At 44.0% G+C, this 17,475-nt stretch overlaps 1 protein-coding gene across 2 annotated transcripts; it reads left to right on the top strand.

Annotated features, from left to right (window-relative positions):
- The first annotated feature begins 735 nt into the window (after window positions 1-735).
- LOC136551320 (spermidine synthase 1-like) lies at window positions 736-7,761 on the top strand. 2 transcript variants are annotated; one of them, XM_066542893.1, is made up of 10 exons: window positions 736-1,135; window positions 1,175-1,246; window positions 1,439-1,515; window positions 1,609-1,731; window positions 2,259-2,363; window positions 6,060-6,132; window positions 6,693-6,764; window positions 6,842-7,037; window positions 7,116-7,245; window positions 7,324-7,761. In XM_066542893.1, the coding sequence occupies exons 1-10, from the start codon at window positions 1,081-1,083 to the stop codon at window positions 7,387-7,389; spliced, it is 969 nt and encodes a 322-aa protein (XP_066398990.1). In that variant the 5' UTR covers window positions 736-1,080; the 3' UTR covers window positions 7,390-7,761. The 2 variants fall into 2 exon arrangements, with proteins under 2 accessions (XP_066398990.1, XP_066398989.1); XM_066542892.1 differs by having other exon boundaries at window positions 737-1,246.
- The last annotated feature ends 9,714 nt before the right edge of the window (window positions 7,762-17,475 follow it).

Below are 17,475 nucleotides of genomic sequence, written 5' to 3'. Positions count from 1 at the left end.
CAAGGTCAACACACTTCCGTCTCTAGAGATGAAGCTACTGGGAGTACTATTTTTCTCCAATTCAACATACTCCCTCTATCTTAAAAAAAATATAATTCTGTATTTCAAATCTTATCTCAGAAAGCTGTAGATATAATATCAACTTTTCTAATAAGACTCACCTATTAAAATACCATTACTAAACATTCTAGAAGGCAATGATTATTTTTTAATTTCTACTGGTGAGGAGAATGATGGAGAAAGATACGTACGTAATTTTACACCTACACTAATTTTATCTCAAAAAGTGGGATTTACATCTTTTATGGGACCACTCAAATTCAAATAGCTTTGTCATGTTCTGAAATTTTTAGCTGAGCACGAGCATCACTTGTGTTGTGCTGCGTGCCGCCCAAGACGACAGACAGGCACGTCAATCAACCGGGCATCATGGAATCGAATAAGGCCTTGTTTAGATGACATCTAAATTCTAAGTTTTTTTACTTTCTCTATCACATTAATTTTTAGCCGTTTATATGGAGTATTAAATGTAGATAAAAAATAACTAATTATATAGTTTAGTTGGAAATCACAAGATAAATTTTTTAAGCCTAGCTGATCCACAATTAGACAATATTTATCAAATAAAATAAAAATGGTACTATTTATTGAGTTCACTTTTTTTTTGCAAAGTGAACTCGGCCTAAAATATAAAAAGCAGTCCGAAAGCGGGCGGGAGGCATCCCCACACCTGCTCTGCTCCGCCGAATACATTCTCCGCCGCGGCGCCGCCCAGACGGGGACGGGCACTCGGCAGACTGACTTGTGGGGTCCGCATAGAGGTGGCACCGCGGAATCTGTAAGTGCGCCGCTCGCCTGGCCGGGTTATACGGCCGCGGCGAGGAACCCAAAAGCCACACACAGTCACAGAGGAATCCGGCCATCCGGGAGAGGAGCCCTAATCTCAAGGCCGCTCGTTGCTGCGAGCCCCCTCCTCCTCCCCCAGCCGCCGCCAGCCGCACACCCACCGAGCACCGAGCTCCTCGGGCTTTCTCTCGGCTCTCTGCGTCCCTCCCTCCCGCGCGCGCTCAGGGTTTCGGGATGGAGGCCGAGGCGGCGGCCAAGAGGGCGCGGGAGAGCGGGGAGGACGCCGCCGCGGCGGGGCCGGGGGCGGGGGCCGAAGCCGCGGCCGCCGGGGCCGGCGAGCAGGCGGGGATCTCCGCCGTCATCCCGGGATGGTTCTCCGAGATTAGCCCCATGTGGCCTGGTGCGTCCCGCTCCTCTGCACCTTGTTTTCCGTACTCTGCTGGCGCATCGTGATGCTCCCCTGTTCTGTTGAGCACACTTCTTTCCTTCGGATATTCTTCTTTCGTCATCTTGTTTCGTCACTGCTGGTCATGCCAATCACGTGTGCTTGCCCTTGCTCATAGGTCGATTTTGATGTCTAAATAAATTGTAGGTGAGGCGCACTCTTTGAAGGTGGAGAAGGTGCTGTTCCAAGGCAAGTCAGACTACCAAAATGTGATGGTTTTTCAGGTAACTGTTATTACCCTTTTGCTTGCACCCAAGCCACCTGCAATCGATTCGTCAGTGGGACTTGATTCTGTGCCTCCCTGTTTTGCTTTATAGTCGTCTACGTACGGGAAGGTGCTCGTCCTCGATGGAGTTATTCAGGTGTCAGAGAGGGATGAGTGTGCGTACCAAGAGATGATTACTCACCTGCCCCTTTGCTCCATCAAAGACCCCAAGAAGGTAAATGGCGTGATCCTTTTTGCTGTTGCTACCTTGCCTTTCTAAGCATCTTTATTTATTTGATTTCACTTATATACAATTAAAAATAATTAAATACACCTATTAATTTGTTTTTATGGCAAAAAAGTTGAACCAAAACTGCAATTGTTAGCTTATAATAACATGACTGTTGATACGATTTTGAAATACTTTACTGGTGCTACTGGCATCATGGCCAAGGACAATCCTGGCAATACATGGCCAAGGATAATCATCTACATGCCGTGGTGCATTTAGGTATTAAAAGGTCTACTCTGATGCTATTTGCATCAATTGAAACATCTTTAAGAATAGGTCATTGGATACTTCATACATTTCTAGCTTATGTAATGCCTGGAAAAGTCTGTGGTAAAAATTTGTTAGAAAGTGTATGTATTGCCATGTTTATTAACAAGGTGAATTTAGGTATTCATACTTTTCAAAATGGTGTATATGTATAGTTTCTAAAATTTATTGGATGTAATGATACATTGTTTCATGATACACAGGTGTTGGTTATTGGAGGGGGTGACGGTGGTGTTCTGCGTGAGCTTTCACGGCATTCCTCTGTGGAACAAATTGACATTTGTGAAATTGACAAGATGGTTGTAGATGTAAGATCTCTCTTCCTGTATGTGCCAAAATACTATGCAGTGACCAATGATATTATATTTTCTTTAGTGACTAATGCATTTCAGTGTTTGTAGCTTAAGGGCTTTTAGATGTTTGAGAGCATTTGCTTTCTGTTAGATTTGTCTGAACACCAATAGTTTGGTTTACGTGTCTTTATTTACCTTCAAATTTAGGTCTGCAATTGATTTTACTGATATTACTTGATTTTTTGACTGTCATGTTAGCTGCTCCTGCTATGCCTTTTTCAATTTTTAAAATTCATTCATTTCCATATTTTGATACTACATTTTGTGCGCTACATCGGCGCCCGGGTGTAGTGAAAAATGAGCAAGGGTCTTCGCATCAGAGTCGACGGGTGCGAAGGGTAAGGAAGCTAGTCGAACCAACTAGGATCCGTTTAGGTAGTTGGAATGTAGGGTCACTTACAGGTAAGTTAAGAGAATTAGTTGATACCGCGACTAGGAGGCGTGTAAATATATTATGCGTTCAAGAGACTAAATGGAAGGGTCAGAAGGCGAAGGAGGTGGACAATACAGGTTTCAAGCTTTGGTATACAGGGACAGTCGCGAATAGAAATGGAGTAGGAGTTTTGATTGATAAGAGCCTCAAGAATGGTGTGGTGGGAGTGAGAAGGCAAGGAGATAGGATTATCTTAGTCAAGCTTGTTGTTGGTGATATGGTCTTGAACGTAATTAGTGCGTATGCCCCCCAAGTAGGCTTCGACGAGAGTGCTAAGAGATAGTTCTGGGAAGATTTAGATGGCCTAGTTAGAGCTATACCTAGTAGTGAGAAGCTTTTTATAGGAGGAGATCTTAATGGGCATGTAGGTACTACAAGCGCAGGTTTCGAGGCAGTTCATGGAGGTTTTGGGTATGGTAGTAGGAATCAGGAGGGGGAGGAAGCTCTAGACTTCGCGGTAGCTTTTGACCTGATGATAGCCAACACTTTCTTTAGAAAGAGAGAATCCCATCTAGTGACCTTCAGTAGCGGACAACACTGTAGTCAGATTGACTTTGTCCTCGTAAGAAGAAAGGACAAACGAGCATGCTTGGATTGCAAGGTGATACCAGGGGAGTGTGTTGTTTCTCAACATAAGCTTTTGGTGGCAGATTTTCGTTTTCAGATGCGTGCCCGTAGGGATAAACAAGCTAAGATTGAAAGAATAAAGTGGTGGAAACTGAAAGGGGAGACGTCAGAGGTATTTAGGGAAAGGGTTATCAAAGGGGGCTCTTGGAAGAAAGAAGACGACATAAACAATATGTGGGACAAGATGGCAACCAACATTCGGAAGGTAGCCTCAGAGGTGTGTGGAGTAACCAAAGGAAGGGGACGTGAGGCTAAAGATACTTGGTGGTGGAACGAGGAAGTCCAAAGGGCTATTAAGGAGAAGAAAGAATGCTATAGACGCTTGTACCATGACAGGAGTGTGGACAACATAGAGAAGTATAAGGTGGCAAAGAAGACTGCAAAGCGAGCTGTAAGTGTGGCAAAGGGTAGAGCGTACGAGGATCTTTACCAACATTTGAGTACGAAGGAAGGAGAGAAGGACATTTATAGGATGGCTAGGGTTCGTGAGAGAAAGACACGGGACTTCAACCAAGTTAAGTGCATTAAGGATGAAAGGGAGCATCTCTTGGTAAAGGAGGATGAGATCCGACATCGATGGCAAGAGTATTTTGACAAATTGTTCAATGGTGAGAATATGGACACAACCTTTCAGTTGGATGACTCTTTTGATGACACCAATAGGCGCTTTGTGCGGAGAATCCAAGAATCTGAGGTCAGAGAGGCGTTGAAAAGGATGAAAGGAGGTAAGGCGATGGGACCGGATGGTATCCCAATCGAGGTGTGGAGATGCCTCGGGGACATAGCTGTAGTATGGTTAACCAAGCTGTTCAACCATATTTTTCGATCGAACAAGATGCCTGATGAGTGGAGGAGAAGTATATTGGTACCGATCTACAAGAATAAAGGGGATATTCAAAGTTGTACAAATTACCGAGGAATTAAGTTGATGAGCCATACTATGAAGCTATGGGAGAGAGTTATCGAGCATCGCTTGAGAGCAATAACGCGGGTCTCTATGAACCAATTTGGTTTCATGCCCGGAAGGTCAACCATGGAAGCCATTTTCTTAATAAGACAAGTTATGGAGCGGTATAGGGAGAAGAAGAAGGACCTACACATGGTTTTTATTGACTTGGAGAAGGCTTATGATAAAATACCAAGGAATGTTATGTGGTGGGCGTTGGACAAACATAAAGTCCCAACGAAATACGTCGGGCTCATTAAGGACATGTACAGCAATGTTGTGACTAGAGTTCGAACAAGTGATGAAGACACGGATGACTTTCCGATTAGGATAGGACTACATCAAGGGTCAGCTTTGAGCCCTTATTTGTTTGCTTTAGTGATGGATGAGGTCACAAGGGACATACAAGGGGACATCCCTTGGTGTATGCTTTTCGCGGACGATGTAGTGCTAGTTGATGAAAGCCGGACAGGAGTGAATCAGAAACTGGAGTTATGGCGGGAGACTTTGGAGTCCAAAGGTTTTAGACTTAGTAGAACTAAAACTGAGTATATGAGATGTGACTTCGGCACTACTACTCGGGAGCAGGAAGATGTTAGTTTGGAAGGTCAAGTAGTGCCTAGGAAGGATACCTTTCGATATTTAGGATCAATGCTACAAAGGGACGGGGATATTGATGAAGATGTTAGCCATAGAATCAAAGCAGGGTGGATGAAGTGGCGGCAAGCGTCTGGTGTCCTATGTGACAAAAGGGTACCACAGAAGCTAAAAGGCAAGTTTTATAGGACGGCGATTAGACCTGCTATGTTGTATGGTGCAGAATGTTGGCCTACGAAAAGACGACATATTCAACAGCTAAGTGTCGCGGAAATGCGTATGTTGCGTTGGATTTGCGGTCATACAAGAAGGGATCGAGTTCGGAACGATGATATACGTGAGAGATTAGGGGTAGCGCCAATTGAAGAAAAGCTTGTCCAACACCGGTTGAGATGGTTTGGACATGTGCAACGGAGACCTCCAGATGCACCGGTGCGTAGTGGAATCCTAAGTCAGGATAGTAACGTGAAGAGAGGCAGAGGAAGACCGAAGTTGACTTGGGTAGAGGCAATAAAAGGAGACTTAAAAGGATGGAATATACCCAAAGACTTAGCCTTAGATAGGAGTGCTTGGAAGACAGCTATTCACGTGCCTGAACCTTGATTGCTTCTGTTGGGTTTCAACTCTAGCCTACCCCAACTTGTTTGGGACTTAAAGGCTTTGTTGTTGTTGTTGTTGTTGTTGTATTTTGTGCTAGTGATTTGTGCTATTTTTCTCTGACCTCGAAGTTCTAGGAGCAGCTAAGTGAAATAATACTATTTCTAATTGTTTCTTTTGTCTTGTGGGGTTGTGTTTCGCTTGGTATTGCTACCCTGCTACAATTCTAGCTATGTAGGTGTTCTTTGTTTCGTGATTATTGCCAGTTTGATGAACTATTGTCCGTTGTAGATGCAATCTTCCTAGATTTAGCAAATTTCTTAAAGCAATTTTGTTAACGTACTTCAGCTTGCTTGGAACTAAAAGGCTTTGTTGTTGTCTTAACAGTTAACCTTTTCGATGGTTTGTCTCTTGTGTTACTTATTTTTTAATTGTCTGTTCCATTGTGCAGGTCTCCAAGCAATTTTTCCCTCATCTAGCTGTTGGATTTGAAGACCCTCGTGTGTCATTACACATTGGAGATGGTTAGTAGCATGTTATATTCTCTGCTTGTCAAGATTTGTTTTGCTTTGCATACTATTTGTTTGGGAGGCAACATCTGAGCCTTATTTGTCCCTGGTTCAAATGTAGCTTGAATTTTGTTACAATCAATACATAGGATATACAACTTCTGGTTTCAACTCTTCAACTTGTGTTGACATCATTAGTTGGGTTTGTGTCTCATCCATGTTAATTCTTGTTGGAATTTTGAATGCGTATTATTCTATATTTAATTATTTATGTTGAATACATAATTCTATATTTGTTTATTATTTGGTCCATAACTAAATTGGCATATGCTACATTTTGAAGTTCCCCTGCCAGCACCTGGGCCTGGCCCCTTCTTTTTATTTCCATGGTTCCAGCTTGATATCCGTGCATAGTTTTAGTCATGTCCTTTCTTTCTGATTCTTTTAATAGTTTAATATTGAATTTTTAATGGCCTACTTCATATTTGATGGATGTTTATGTGATGTATTTGATTAATAAGTTCTGTGCTAATATTTATGTGCTGTTTAAAGTCTCTGTTGATCTGTTAATGCAGGGGTCGCCTTTTTGAAAAATGCTCCAGAGGGTACTTATGATGCAGTAATTGTGGATTCATCTGATCCGATAGGTAACTGTTGTTAATCGTGTGTTTTGTACCTACTGCTCTGTCATTAATGTTTTATCAACATCTGCTTGCATAACCAGGTCCTGCTCAGGAGCTTTTTGAGAAGCCTTTCTTCCGGTCAGTGGCCAGAGCTTTGCGTCCGGGTGGAGTTGTATGCACCCAGGCAGAGAGCATATGGCTACATATGCACATCATTGAAGATATTGTTGTCAATTGTCGCCAAGTTTTCAAAGGCTCGGTTAACTATGCTTGGACAACGGTACCTACATACCCTAGGTATGCACAGCTAATCCTGTGTACGCGATTGTGCCAGTTTCCCCCTTTTTCCCCTTGGTTAACATGCTTCCATTGCAGCGGAGTTATTGGCTTCATGCTTTGCTCCACCGAAGGGCCTGCTGTTGATTTCCAGCACCCTGTTTTCAACATTGAAGAGGATGAACATTCTACGAAAGCAAAAGGGCCCCTTAAGTTCTACAACTCAGAGGTTTGTATTTTTGCTGATTTCACTGCCTTCGCATGAGAACTCCTCGAGCTATTTCCTGATTCTATGTTGTATTTTCAGATCCACACGGCATCATTCTGTTTGCCCTCTTTTGCAAAGAGGGTAATCGAGTCAAAGGCGAACTAGACGTGAGGATATTTCACCAAGTCCGTTCGATTGGGCTAAGTACCTTAGGCGCAACACAGAATTTGTTGTAGTGTGAAAAGGGGATGCCTCCCTCTTTTCTCCCCCTTTGATGAATAAGCACAGGAGATGAGATGCAACAGTGATTGGAGCTGTCGGTCTATACGATTCTGTTAGTTGTATGTCTCTGCCTGGTGCAGCTATGAAAACGTTTTGCAATAGCTGTTTTCGGCAGTCCTCAGATCAGGTTGAGTTTTGGGCATCATTGATTCTGTTCCTGCTTCGATACCAGGGATGGAATATATAACAAATAAAACTGTGTAATGATTGTTGCCATTGCATCTTTTTAAAACTGGTTCAGCTCCCTGCTCACTATTTTGGCGCGCGAGAGGGTCCTCTGGGGTCTTCTCGAAGACCAGTCGATCTGAGGGTCCTCCGGGGTCTTGGCTTGAAGACCCTGGAGCATGATTTGTGGTTTTATGATGGTGTTGCTGAAGACCCACCTGACAATGGCTCTTTTTTTCATTCTATTTCCCCAATACCTCTCTCTCGTTCGGCCTCCAGTGTGGTGCTCCTATATTTTTGATGGATTGGGGAATCAGAATGAGTTGCTCTCCTATTTTTTATGGATTTCGATGACTGAGGAATGAGAGGCATGAGTTGATTGGGGAGTGAGAATGGGTTGCTCTCCTTTTTTTTTTATGGATTTTGATGGAACGAGGAATGAGAGGCATGAGTTGCTCTCCCCTTTCTTTGATGGATTGAGGATTGGTTTTCTTATTGAGGAAAAAATAGTAAAAAGAGATTGAAAAGGGGATATGTTGGGGCATCATGTTTTTTCAACGAAAGACTAAAGAATGCATTTGACGTTGAGTTGTGACCAAAGGTAAGTAGTGTAGTTTATTTGTTTGTCTAGATTTCAAGAATGAGAGAAGAGCTTGGCAAAGGATATTCGGAACCCATGTATGTTGCTAGAGGATGACAAAAAATTTGTTGTGCACGAGGTTTCAATTGGATGCTAGACTGGGCTTGTACACACATGTTCGTGAGGGTAAATTTTTATTTAACTTGAAGATGAGAGAGAGAGAGGTATTTCCTCAGAAGTCGCTTTATTTTTTAATATTATTTTTGTTATGTATATAGATATTATGAAATCAACGGCAGCGCTAGCGCGTAAATGTCTGGACGGACGCCCACGCGCTGCACTATGTTCGCACGCAACACACGGGCCCGCGCCGCTCGAGCGTCAAGAGGGGTGGGGGCGGCTGAAAGCTATAGTTTGGTTTTGGTGAATTGATGAAACCCTAAGTGCTAACATAGTTTATCAAAATGATTATGAGATAGGTAGCACTACTCTGTGTCTAAGCAAATGAAGATCATGACATAATGATGATGGTGATGGCATGGTGATGATCTTGGAAAAGAAGAAAGAAAAATAAAAAGCTCAAGGCAAAGGTGAAATTGATAGGAGCTTTTTAATTTAGTGATCAAGACACTTAGAGAGTGTGATCACATTTAGGATCAATAGCCGTACTATTGAGAGAGGTGAAACTCGTATCGAAATACGGTTATCAAAATGCCACTAGAGGCACTAACTCATTGCATATGCATTCAGGATCTAGTGGAGTGCTAACCCCCTTGAAAACATTTGTGAAAATATGCTAACACATGTGCACAAGGTGATACACTTGGTGGTTGGCACATTTGATCAAGGGTGGTGAAGTTTAGGGTCAAAAAGAGTTACTTTGTATTGACCGGACGCTGGTTACGCAGGCGACCGGACTCTGGCTGAACACTATTCAGCGTTCGGTCCTACTGATGTGGCGGCGCACAAAGAAGACAGTGAGTGACCGAACGTTGGGCGAGTCTGGTCGGGCATGACCGGACGCATCCGGTCGCAAATTTCTACCTCTGGAACCTTACTGGAAGTGACCGGGCGCTAGGGTCCTATGTCCGGTCCTACACTGTAGTGCGTCCGATCACAACTTAAGTGCACTGATGACCATTGAGATTGGGCGATCAGCGTTTGAAGCAGGGGCCACGTGGCGTGCATTGCACGACCAGATGCTAGAGTCCTGCGTCCGGTTAATTCGACCGACGCGTCCGGTCGCCCCGATTTCTCAGTGAACAGAGAGCCAACGACTCTATTCGTGGAGGCTCTCTATTTAAGCCCCATGACCGACTTAAGCTCACTCTCTTGGTCATTTGCATTGACATAGCAACCTTGTGAGCTTAGTCAAAGCCCTCCCACTCATCTCCATCATTGATTCATCATCTTTGTGAGATTGGGAGAGAATCCAAATGCATTGTTTGAGTGATTGCATCTAGAGGCACTTGGTGCTCGTGTTTCGCTGCCGGATTCGCTTGTTACTCTTGGTGGTTGCCGCCACCTAGATGGCTTGGAGCAGCGGAGGAGGATTGGCATGGGTTGGTGATTGTTCGTGGCCATCTCGGGTGATTGTGAGGGGATTTATGCCTTCCCCGGCGGAGCGCCGAAAGGTAACCCTAGTGGATTGCTCGTGTCATTGAGTTACCTTACTTGTGGTTAGGTTCTTGCGGTTTTCAATTGTGTAGACAAGGTTCATGCAACACCTCTTAGCCGTCGAACCACCAAGTGTTGGTCGACACAATGGGGACGTAGCGTGTTGGCAAGCACGTGAACCTCGGAAGAAAATTGGTTGTCTCTTGTCCTTTGGTATTCTCCCGGTGATTGAGTTAGTATTCATCTTGTGATTAGTTTACTCCTCTACGCGGTGGTATAATCACCTTACTTACTCATTTATATACCCCGCAAACTAGTTATAGTAAGCTCTTTAGTGTAGCTATAATGGAGAGCTTGCTTTATAGCTTAAGTTCATCTAGTGGAGCTCTTTAGTGTAGCAAGTGTGAGAGCTCTTAGTGAGTAGTGACTTACTAAATTGTGTGTCTAGTGATCATAGTAACTAGAATTATTGGATAGGTGGCTTACAACGCTTGTAGAGCTAGAGCAAGTTTGCTTTTCACTATTTGTCACACTAATCAAATTGCTCTAGTTGGTTTGTAGATTTTTAAATAGGCTATTCACCCCCCTCTAACTATATTAGGACCTTTCAAGTGGCATCGGAGGCGTGGTCACTGTTTAATTGAAGGCTTAACAACCTCAGTGTTAAATTATGGCTCAAGTTGTGTTCAACCATATGGGGGGCAAACCACCGTTCTTTGATGGCACAAGCTATGGTTATTGGAAAAGTAAGATGAGGATGTATCTTGGTTCAATCAGTGATCAAGTATAGGATGTGACCGAGAGTGACTATGCTATCACTGATCCTGACAATCTCACCAACCAAGACAAGACCAACAAGCAATGCAGTATAATGGCTCTCAACACCATATACAATGCCATTGATTCTAAGGTGTTTAAGCAAATCAAGGATTGTGAGAGAGTTAATGAGGTGTGGAAGACATTGGAGGAAATATATGAGGGCACACCGGCGGTGAAGAGTGCCAAGTTGTATATTCTCAAGGACAAGTTGACAAGCTTAAAGTTGAAGGAAGATGAGAGCATTTCAGAGATGTTTCATCGATTGCAAGTGATTGTCAATTATTTGAAGGCATTGGGAGAAAAGATCAATGATGATGTCTCTTATTGGTTCTTGATGTGCTTACCTCCAAGATTTAAGATGTTGAGATTGCTTATCATAAGAGGCAATTTGAAGAGGATTACCCCTAACCAAGTACTAGGTGATGTCATGACACAAGAGACATACCGTATGGAAAGGGAAAGGGTTGACAAGGATGACAAGAAGGAAGACGAAGACAAGAAGAAGAGTGTAGCATTCAAGGCTAGCTCATCATCCAAGAACAAGGGCAAGTCCAAGAAAAAATCAAGTGGTGATAAGGATCTTAGTGACATTGATGATGAGGCCATGGCTCTATTTGTGCGCAAGATGGGCAAATTCATGAAGAAGAAGGGCTATGGTGCAAGAAAGAGAAGAGATCACACCAAAAGCAAAGAATATATGAGAAGATGATACAATTGCAAGAGCCCCGATCATGTTGTAGTGGATTGTCCCTACAATAGTGACAATGATGAGGATAAGAAGAAGCACAAGAATGAGAAGAAGGAGAAGAAGATGATCTTCCAAAAGAAGAAGGGTGGAGGCTATGTGGTCACTTGGGATAGTGATGGCTCTTTGGATAGTGATGGGTCTAGTGATGATGGCAAGAAATCTATCAAGAAAGCACTAGCAAGCATCGCCATCAACAACAAGCCCTCCATCTTTGATACTCTATCGACATGCCTTATAGCAAAGCCTACCAAGGTAAAATATGATGTGAGTGATGATGACGAATGTGAAAGTGATGCTTGTAGGAGTGATGATGATGAGGAGGAGTACACCAAGAAGGAGTTCATGGACATGTGTGAGCAAGTGCACACTTGTTTTGAGATGAAGAGAAAGGAGTGCAAAGAATTGCACAAGAAAGTCAAATTTCTTGAGCAATCTCTTGATGAGCTCAATGCCACTCATGAAAGGCAATTAGAAGCCCATGAGAAGCTTGGCAAAGCTCACTCTAAGCTCAAAAAGGCTCACTCCTCTCTCATCGAGCAAGTCAAGAAGGAGGAAGCCAAGAAAGAGCAAGTGATTGTGTCTTGTGATGTGGGACTAACATGTGATATTATTGATGAATCTTTTTATAAGCCCATTATAGTTGCTCCCACTAACCCTTGTTGTAGCACTTCTACTTCTACTTCACCTTTGAGTGATGGTTTCACTTGTGATACCTCACTAATGGTGGAAAATGAGACCCTCAAGAAGAAGATGAATGAGCTCAATCGTGCCTTAGGCAATGCCTATGGTGGAGATGCCTGCTTGCTAAAGTGCTTGGGTAGCCAAAGGCTTTCTCTCAACAAAGAGGGATTAGGCTATACCCTTAAGAAAGGCAAGGTGGCCTTTGTCACTCCCAAAGCTAGCTTTGTGAAGGGCAATGGTCGGTTTTGCAATAGATGCAAGCAAGTTGGGCATATAGAGCAATATTGCAAGACTAACAAGAATAAGCAACCTAATGTATCCTCAATTAGATTTGATTCTTGTTACATGCTTGTTAAGGGTGCCAATGGTGTGAAGGCTAAGTTCATTGGTACACCAATTATGGGCCCAAATAAGAAGGCCATTTGGGTACCAAAGACCTTGGTAACTAACCTTTAAGGACCCAAGCAAGTTGGGGTACTTAAAAAGAATTGATCTTCTTTTGTAGGTTAATTATAAAGTTGGAGGAAGGCATTGGGTGCTTGATAGTGGGTGCACACAACACATGACCGGTGATCTAAGAATGTTCAATTCAATCAATGAAAACAAGAGCAATGGGATTGATAGTATCATATTTGGTGACAATGGCAAAGGCAAGGTCAAAGGTCTTAGTAAGATTGCAATATCCAATGACTTGAGCATTTCCAATGTGCTACTAGTAGAGAGCTTGAACTTCAACCTATTATCGGTAGCTCAATTGTGTGATCTTGGTTTCAAGTGCATACTTGGTGTGGATGATGTAGAGATCATAAGTGTAGATGGTTCTAACTTGATATTCAAATGATTTAGATATGAGAAGGCTTGGTCATATTGGAATGAAACAATTGAAAAAGTTGATCAAGCATGACTTAGTTAGAGGCTTAAAACATGTCACATTTGAGAAGGATAAGCTATGTAGTGTATGTCAAGCCGAAAAGCAAATTGGTAACACACATCCTAAGAAGAGCATAATGAGCACATCTAAGGCATTTGAGTTGGTACACATAGACTTGTTTGGACCAACCACATACACTAGCATTGGTGGAAACAAATATGGATTTGTGATTTGGATGATTTCACTAGATACACATGGGTGTTCTTTCTTGTTGACAAGAGTGATGTGTTTGCAACCTTTAAGACATTCATCAAGAGAATTCATAATGAGTATGAAACAACCATCATAAAAGTGAGAAGTGACAATAGAAGTGAGTTTAAGAACACAAGAGTGGATGATTTGTGTGATGAGTTTGGAATTAGGCATCAATTTTCGGCCAAGTATACTCCATAATCAAATGGCCTAGTTGAAAGAAAGAATAGAACCTTGATTGACATGACAAGATCAATGTTAAGTGAGTACAATGTGAATCATTCTTTTTGGGTTGAAGCAATCAACATGGCTTGCTATTATAGCAACTGATTCTATTGTCACCCCAAGATAGAGAAGACACCTTATGAGCTATTGAATCGAAGAAAGCCCAACATATCATACTTTTGGGTGTTTGGTTGTAAATGCGGCATATTGAAGAAAGACACTAGATTGAGTAAGTTTGAAAAAAATTATAATGAAGGTTTCTTGCTTTGTTACTCCACTACTAGCAAGGCATATAGAGTTTAGAATTTGGCTAGTGGTACTCTTGAGGAGGTTTATGATGTGGAATTTGATAAAACAAATGGTTCTCAAGAGGAAGATGATAATCTAGATGATGTAAGAGGCACTCAATTAGTCATTGCAATGAAGAACATGGACATTGGTGATATAAGACCTAGAAAGGTGATTGGTGTTGAAAATGACAAAAATCAAGTGCTCTCTAACTCAAATGTACAAGACAGTGGTTCTCAAGATCAAAGTCAAGCAAGTGCTAGTGTTGACAAAGTGCAAGATCAATAACAAGTGGCTAGTTCATCATGTCAACCAAATGATCGATCAAATGCAAGCAATCAAGTGCAAGTGCTCCAACCAACCAATGTCGCAAGAGATCATCCTTTAGACTCTATAATTGGTGATATTTCTAGAGGTGTATGAAAGCATCTAGGCCCCTAGTTGGGTTTTGGTGATTAATGACAATGCATGATTACTATGACTAATGTGTGTTTTGCAGAAGTAATTAAGTTAAGTCATGGTAATGGAGATCGATTGGGCTATCATGGTGGTCATGCCCCTACGATGGAAATCGTTTCGGTTTCCAAAGGATGGACGACAAGGTTAAGGATGGACTAGTTCTAAGTGTCGATTGGAGTTGAAGAGACACTTAGAATAGTTTAGGACTTTGTTTTTCCTTTGGCCATACTATTAAGGGGGGTATGGATGGGTAGCTTGACCTAGGTAAGTCTAGTGGGTTAGGTGTGGTGCACACTTGCTAAACCTAGCACTAGGTAGCTCCTAAAAAGCCCATAGATCTATTGGAGCAAACTTCATTCGCATACGTTCAAAAGTTGGAAGTGAATGGAGGGTCAAATACTGACCAGACGCTGGCTTTGGTGTGACCGGACGCTGGCGCAGAGTCTGGTCAGTTCATTTGATCAAGGTGAAGTCATCTGGAAATGACCGGACGCTGAGAGGTGAAGTGATCGGACGTTGAGGGCCAGCGTCCGGTCGACTCCAGTAAGGTTCCAGAGAGGGAAAATCACGATCGGACGTGTCTAGTCAGTGTTGACCAGACGCTGGCTAGCGTCTGGTCACACTTTAAACACTGGAATTCGGGGTGAACTGACCGGCGTGTTCGGTCAACATGACCGGAGCGTCTGGTCACCCCGCAGAGGCACATAACGGTTCATTTTTCAGCGCATGTTATAAATACTTCCTCCATTCGTGTGTGGGGTGACTTTTGCTCATTTGAACAGCTAAGAAACACCTTTGAGAGTGCCAAGAAGAGTAAGGTCCTAGTGAGGTGATTGAGATTTGAGAATCCCAAAGAGAGCCCTCATTAGTGAGATCAAGAGTAGCAAAGTGTGCATCCACCCTTCTCATTAGGCTTGTTGTGGTCAAGTGAGAGTTCATGCTTGTTACTCTTGGTGATCGCTATCACCTAGACAGCTTGGTGGTGATTGGGAGCTTGGTGATCATCCAGCGGAGCTTGTGGATGACACAACTCAAGTTGTGAGTGGTTGTGGGTGATTCACCACGACGGAGTGTCGAAGAATCAACCCATAGAAAGCACTTGATCCTTGCGCGGATCAATGGGAAGCTACACCCTTACGCGGGTGCTCCAACAAGGACTAGTGGGGAGTGGTGACTCTCTGATACCTCGACAAAACATTGCCACGTTCCTCCTTCTCTATTGACTTTGAGTATTTACTTTGAGCAATTTAATACTTGTCTTTACATTCATAGAATTGCCATGCTAGAGTAGGATTGGAACTTAGGTTGCAAGACTTTTTGTGCAATTGAACATTATAAACACTTTCTAGGCACAAGGGGTTAATTGGGCCAACAATAGGATTTAATTATTGCACAGAAATTTAGAATTAGCCCAATTCACCTAACCCTATTGGGCATCTTGATCCTTTCAATTGGTATCGGAGCCTCGTGCTCACGTTTTTAGGCTTAACCACCTAGAGAAAGATGTCTCACGAGGATAGACCTCCTCCTTCCTTTGAGGGGGGTGATTTTCCATATTGGAAAATTCGCATGGAGACGTACTTAGAAGCTCTAGATGTTGGAATACTTAGAGCCACCTCACAAGACTTCCCAAAACCTTAGGATGCTACTAACACTACTACACAAATGATTTTGCGCGACACCCCCTGGAGGCCACCGAGGTGGTCACCTATTTTTACCCGTCACGGTAAATGCCACGGTTTACCTAGGCGGGCATTTTTTATTTACCACGATGGGCTTTTTTGCCCGTACCATGGCGGACGTCTTAAGATGTCCGCCATGGAAAATACCCTATTTTTCGTGGCGGACATCTTAAGACGTCTGCTACGGTAAATCGATTTACCATGGCGGACGTCTTAAGATGCCCGCCGCAGAAAATGTGCAGGCCCAATAGCCATCTCCAATATAAACTGAGGCCCTCGCACCATCATCGCCGCCTCCCCCACTCTCTCTTTCTCAGCTCCCCGCCTCCCCCACTCTCCCTCTGCCTCCCTCTACTCTCCCTCTACTCTCCCTCGATGCAGGCAGTGGCGTACGACACAGCTCTCCTCCATAGCGCCACCCCCTACAGTGGCGCGCGTGGGACAACAGCGATGGCTGCGCCCTCCTCCTCCCCCATGGAACCTCCATGAACGACGACGGCGTGGGGCTAGGGTTTCAAATCTAGTAAGTTCATCTCCCTCTTCCTCTCTCCATCTCCCTCACTCCTCCCTCTTCCTCTCTCCAGATCCGGCGACAGTGACCTCTTCCTCCACGGATCCGGTGGCGGTGACCTCCTCCCCCACAGATCTGGCGGCTGCACCCTCCTCCTCTGTGGATCTGGCGGTGGAGCGATCGGATTCGGCGGTGGATCTCCACCATGACCACGACGTTGGGACCTCCACCACGGCGGGCCAGGACGCAACAGTGCGGCGGCCTCCCTCCACCACAGCGCAGCGGGATCCATGAGGAGGCATCGGTGTGGTCCCCTACGAGCGACTGGCGAGGTGGTGGCGGCCGTGGGAAGCCCGGATCCGTCGCCGGTGGGCTCGCCGGTGGGCTCACCAGTGGGCTCGAGAACGGGCTCACCGATGGGCTCCTGGTTTTTTTTGTTTTTTTAAATGATTAACCGCAGTGGGCATCCTAACGTGCCCGCCGTGGTAAAAGTATATTTACCGCGGCGGGAACGTTACACCGCCCGCCGCGGTAAATCGATTAACCGCGATGGGCAAGGCCGCCCGCCGCGGTTAAGCCACGATTTATCGTGGCCTCTAGGCCGCGACGGACGGCTTTGCCCACCGTGGAAAACCAAAAATGCCCGCCTCCAGTAAAGTTTGTGTAGTAGTGTAACCTACAAGGCGATGAGGTGAATTACGAGAAATGGAATGCAAAGGCTCGAAACGCCATCATTAGAGGTCTTTGCAAAGATGTGTTCAACCGGGTGAGGAACCACAAAGACGCCCATGCACTATGGTCAGACGTTTGTGCGCTTCATGAGGGAACCAAGAGTGAGCGTGAGGAACGCTATCATCTTGTCATGAAAAAGCTTAACTCTTTTAAAAAGCTTCCTAAAGAAGGTGCTAATGAAATGTATTCACGTTTGAATGATCTTGTAGAGGAAGTCAATAGGCTTGAACTAACTCAAATGCAACCATCCGATGTTGTAAGAAAGATCTTGAATGTCCTCCCCATTGACAAATATGGGTACATTGTGACCGTGCTTCATCAAGGTGATCTTTCCACCGC

This window comes from Miscanthus floridulus, chromosome 4 (genome assembly GCF_019320115.1).
Source record: "Miscanthus floridulus cultivar M001 chromosome 4, ASM1932011v1, whole genome shotgun sequence".
Lineage (NCBI taxonomy): Eukaryota > Viridiplantae > Streptophyta > Magnoliopsida > Poales > Poaceae > Miscanthus > Miscanthus floridulus.
This window is presented reverse-complemented; position numbering and strand designations above follow the sequence as displayed.

Excerpts from the sequence above, each read along its gene's own strand:
- LOC136551320 (XM_066542892.1), top strand. The coding sequence starts at position 1,081 with ATGGAGGCCGAGGCGGCGGCCAAGAGGGCGCGGGAGAGCGGGGAGGAC. Across the intron at positions 1,732-2,258 it reads CCATCAAAGACCCCAAGAAG|GTGTTGGTTATTGGAGGGGG; the intron begins GTAAATGGCGTG and ends CATGATACACAG. Across the intron at positions 2,364-6,059 it reads TTGACAAGATGGTTGTAGAT|GTCTCCAAGCAATTTTTCCC; the intron begins GTAAGATCTCTC and ends TCCATTGTGCAG.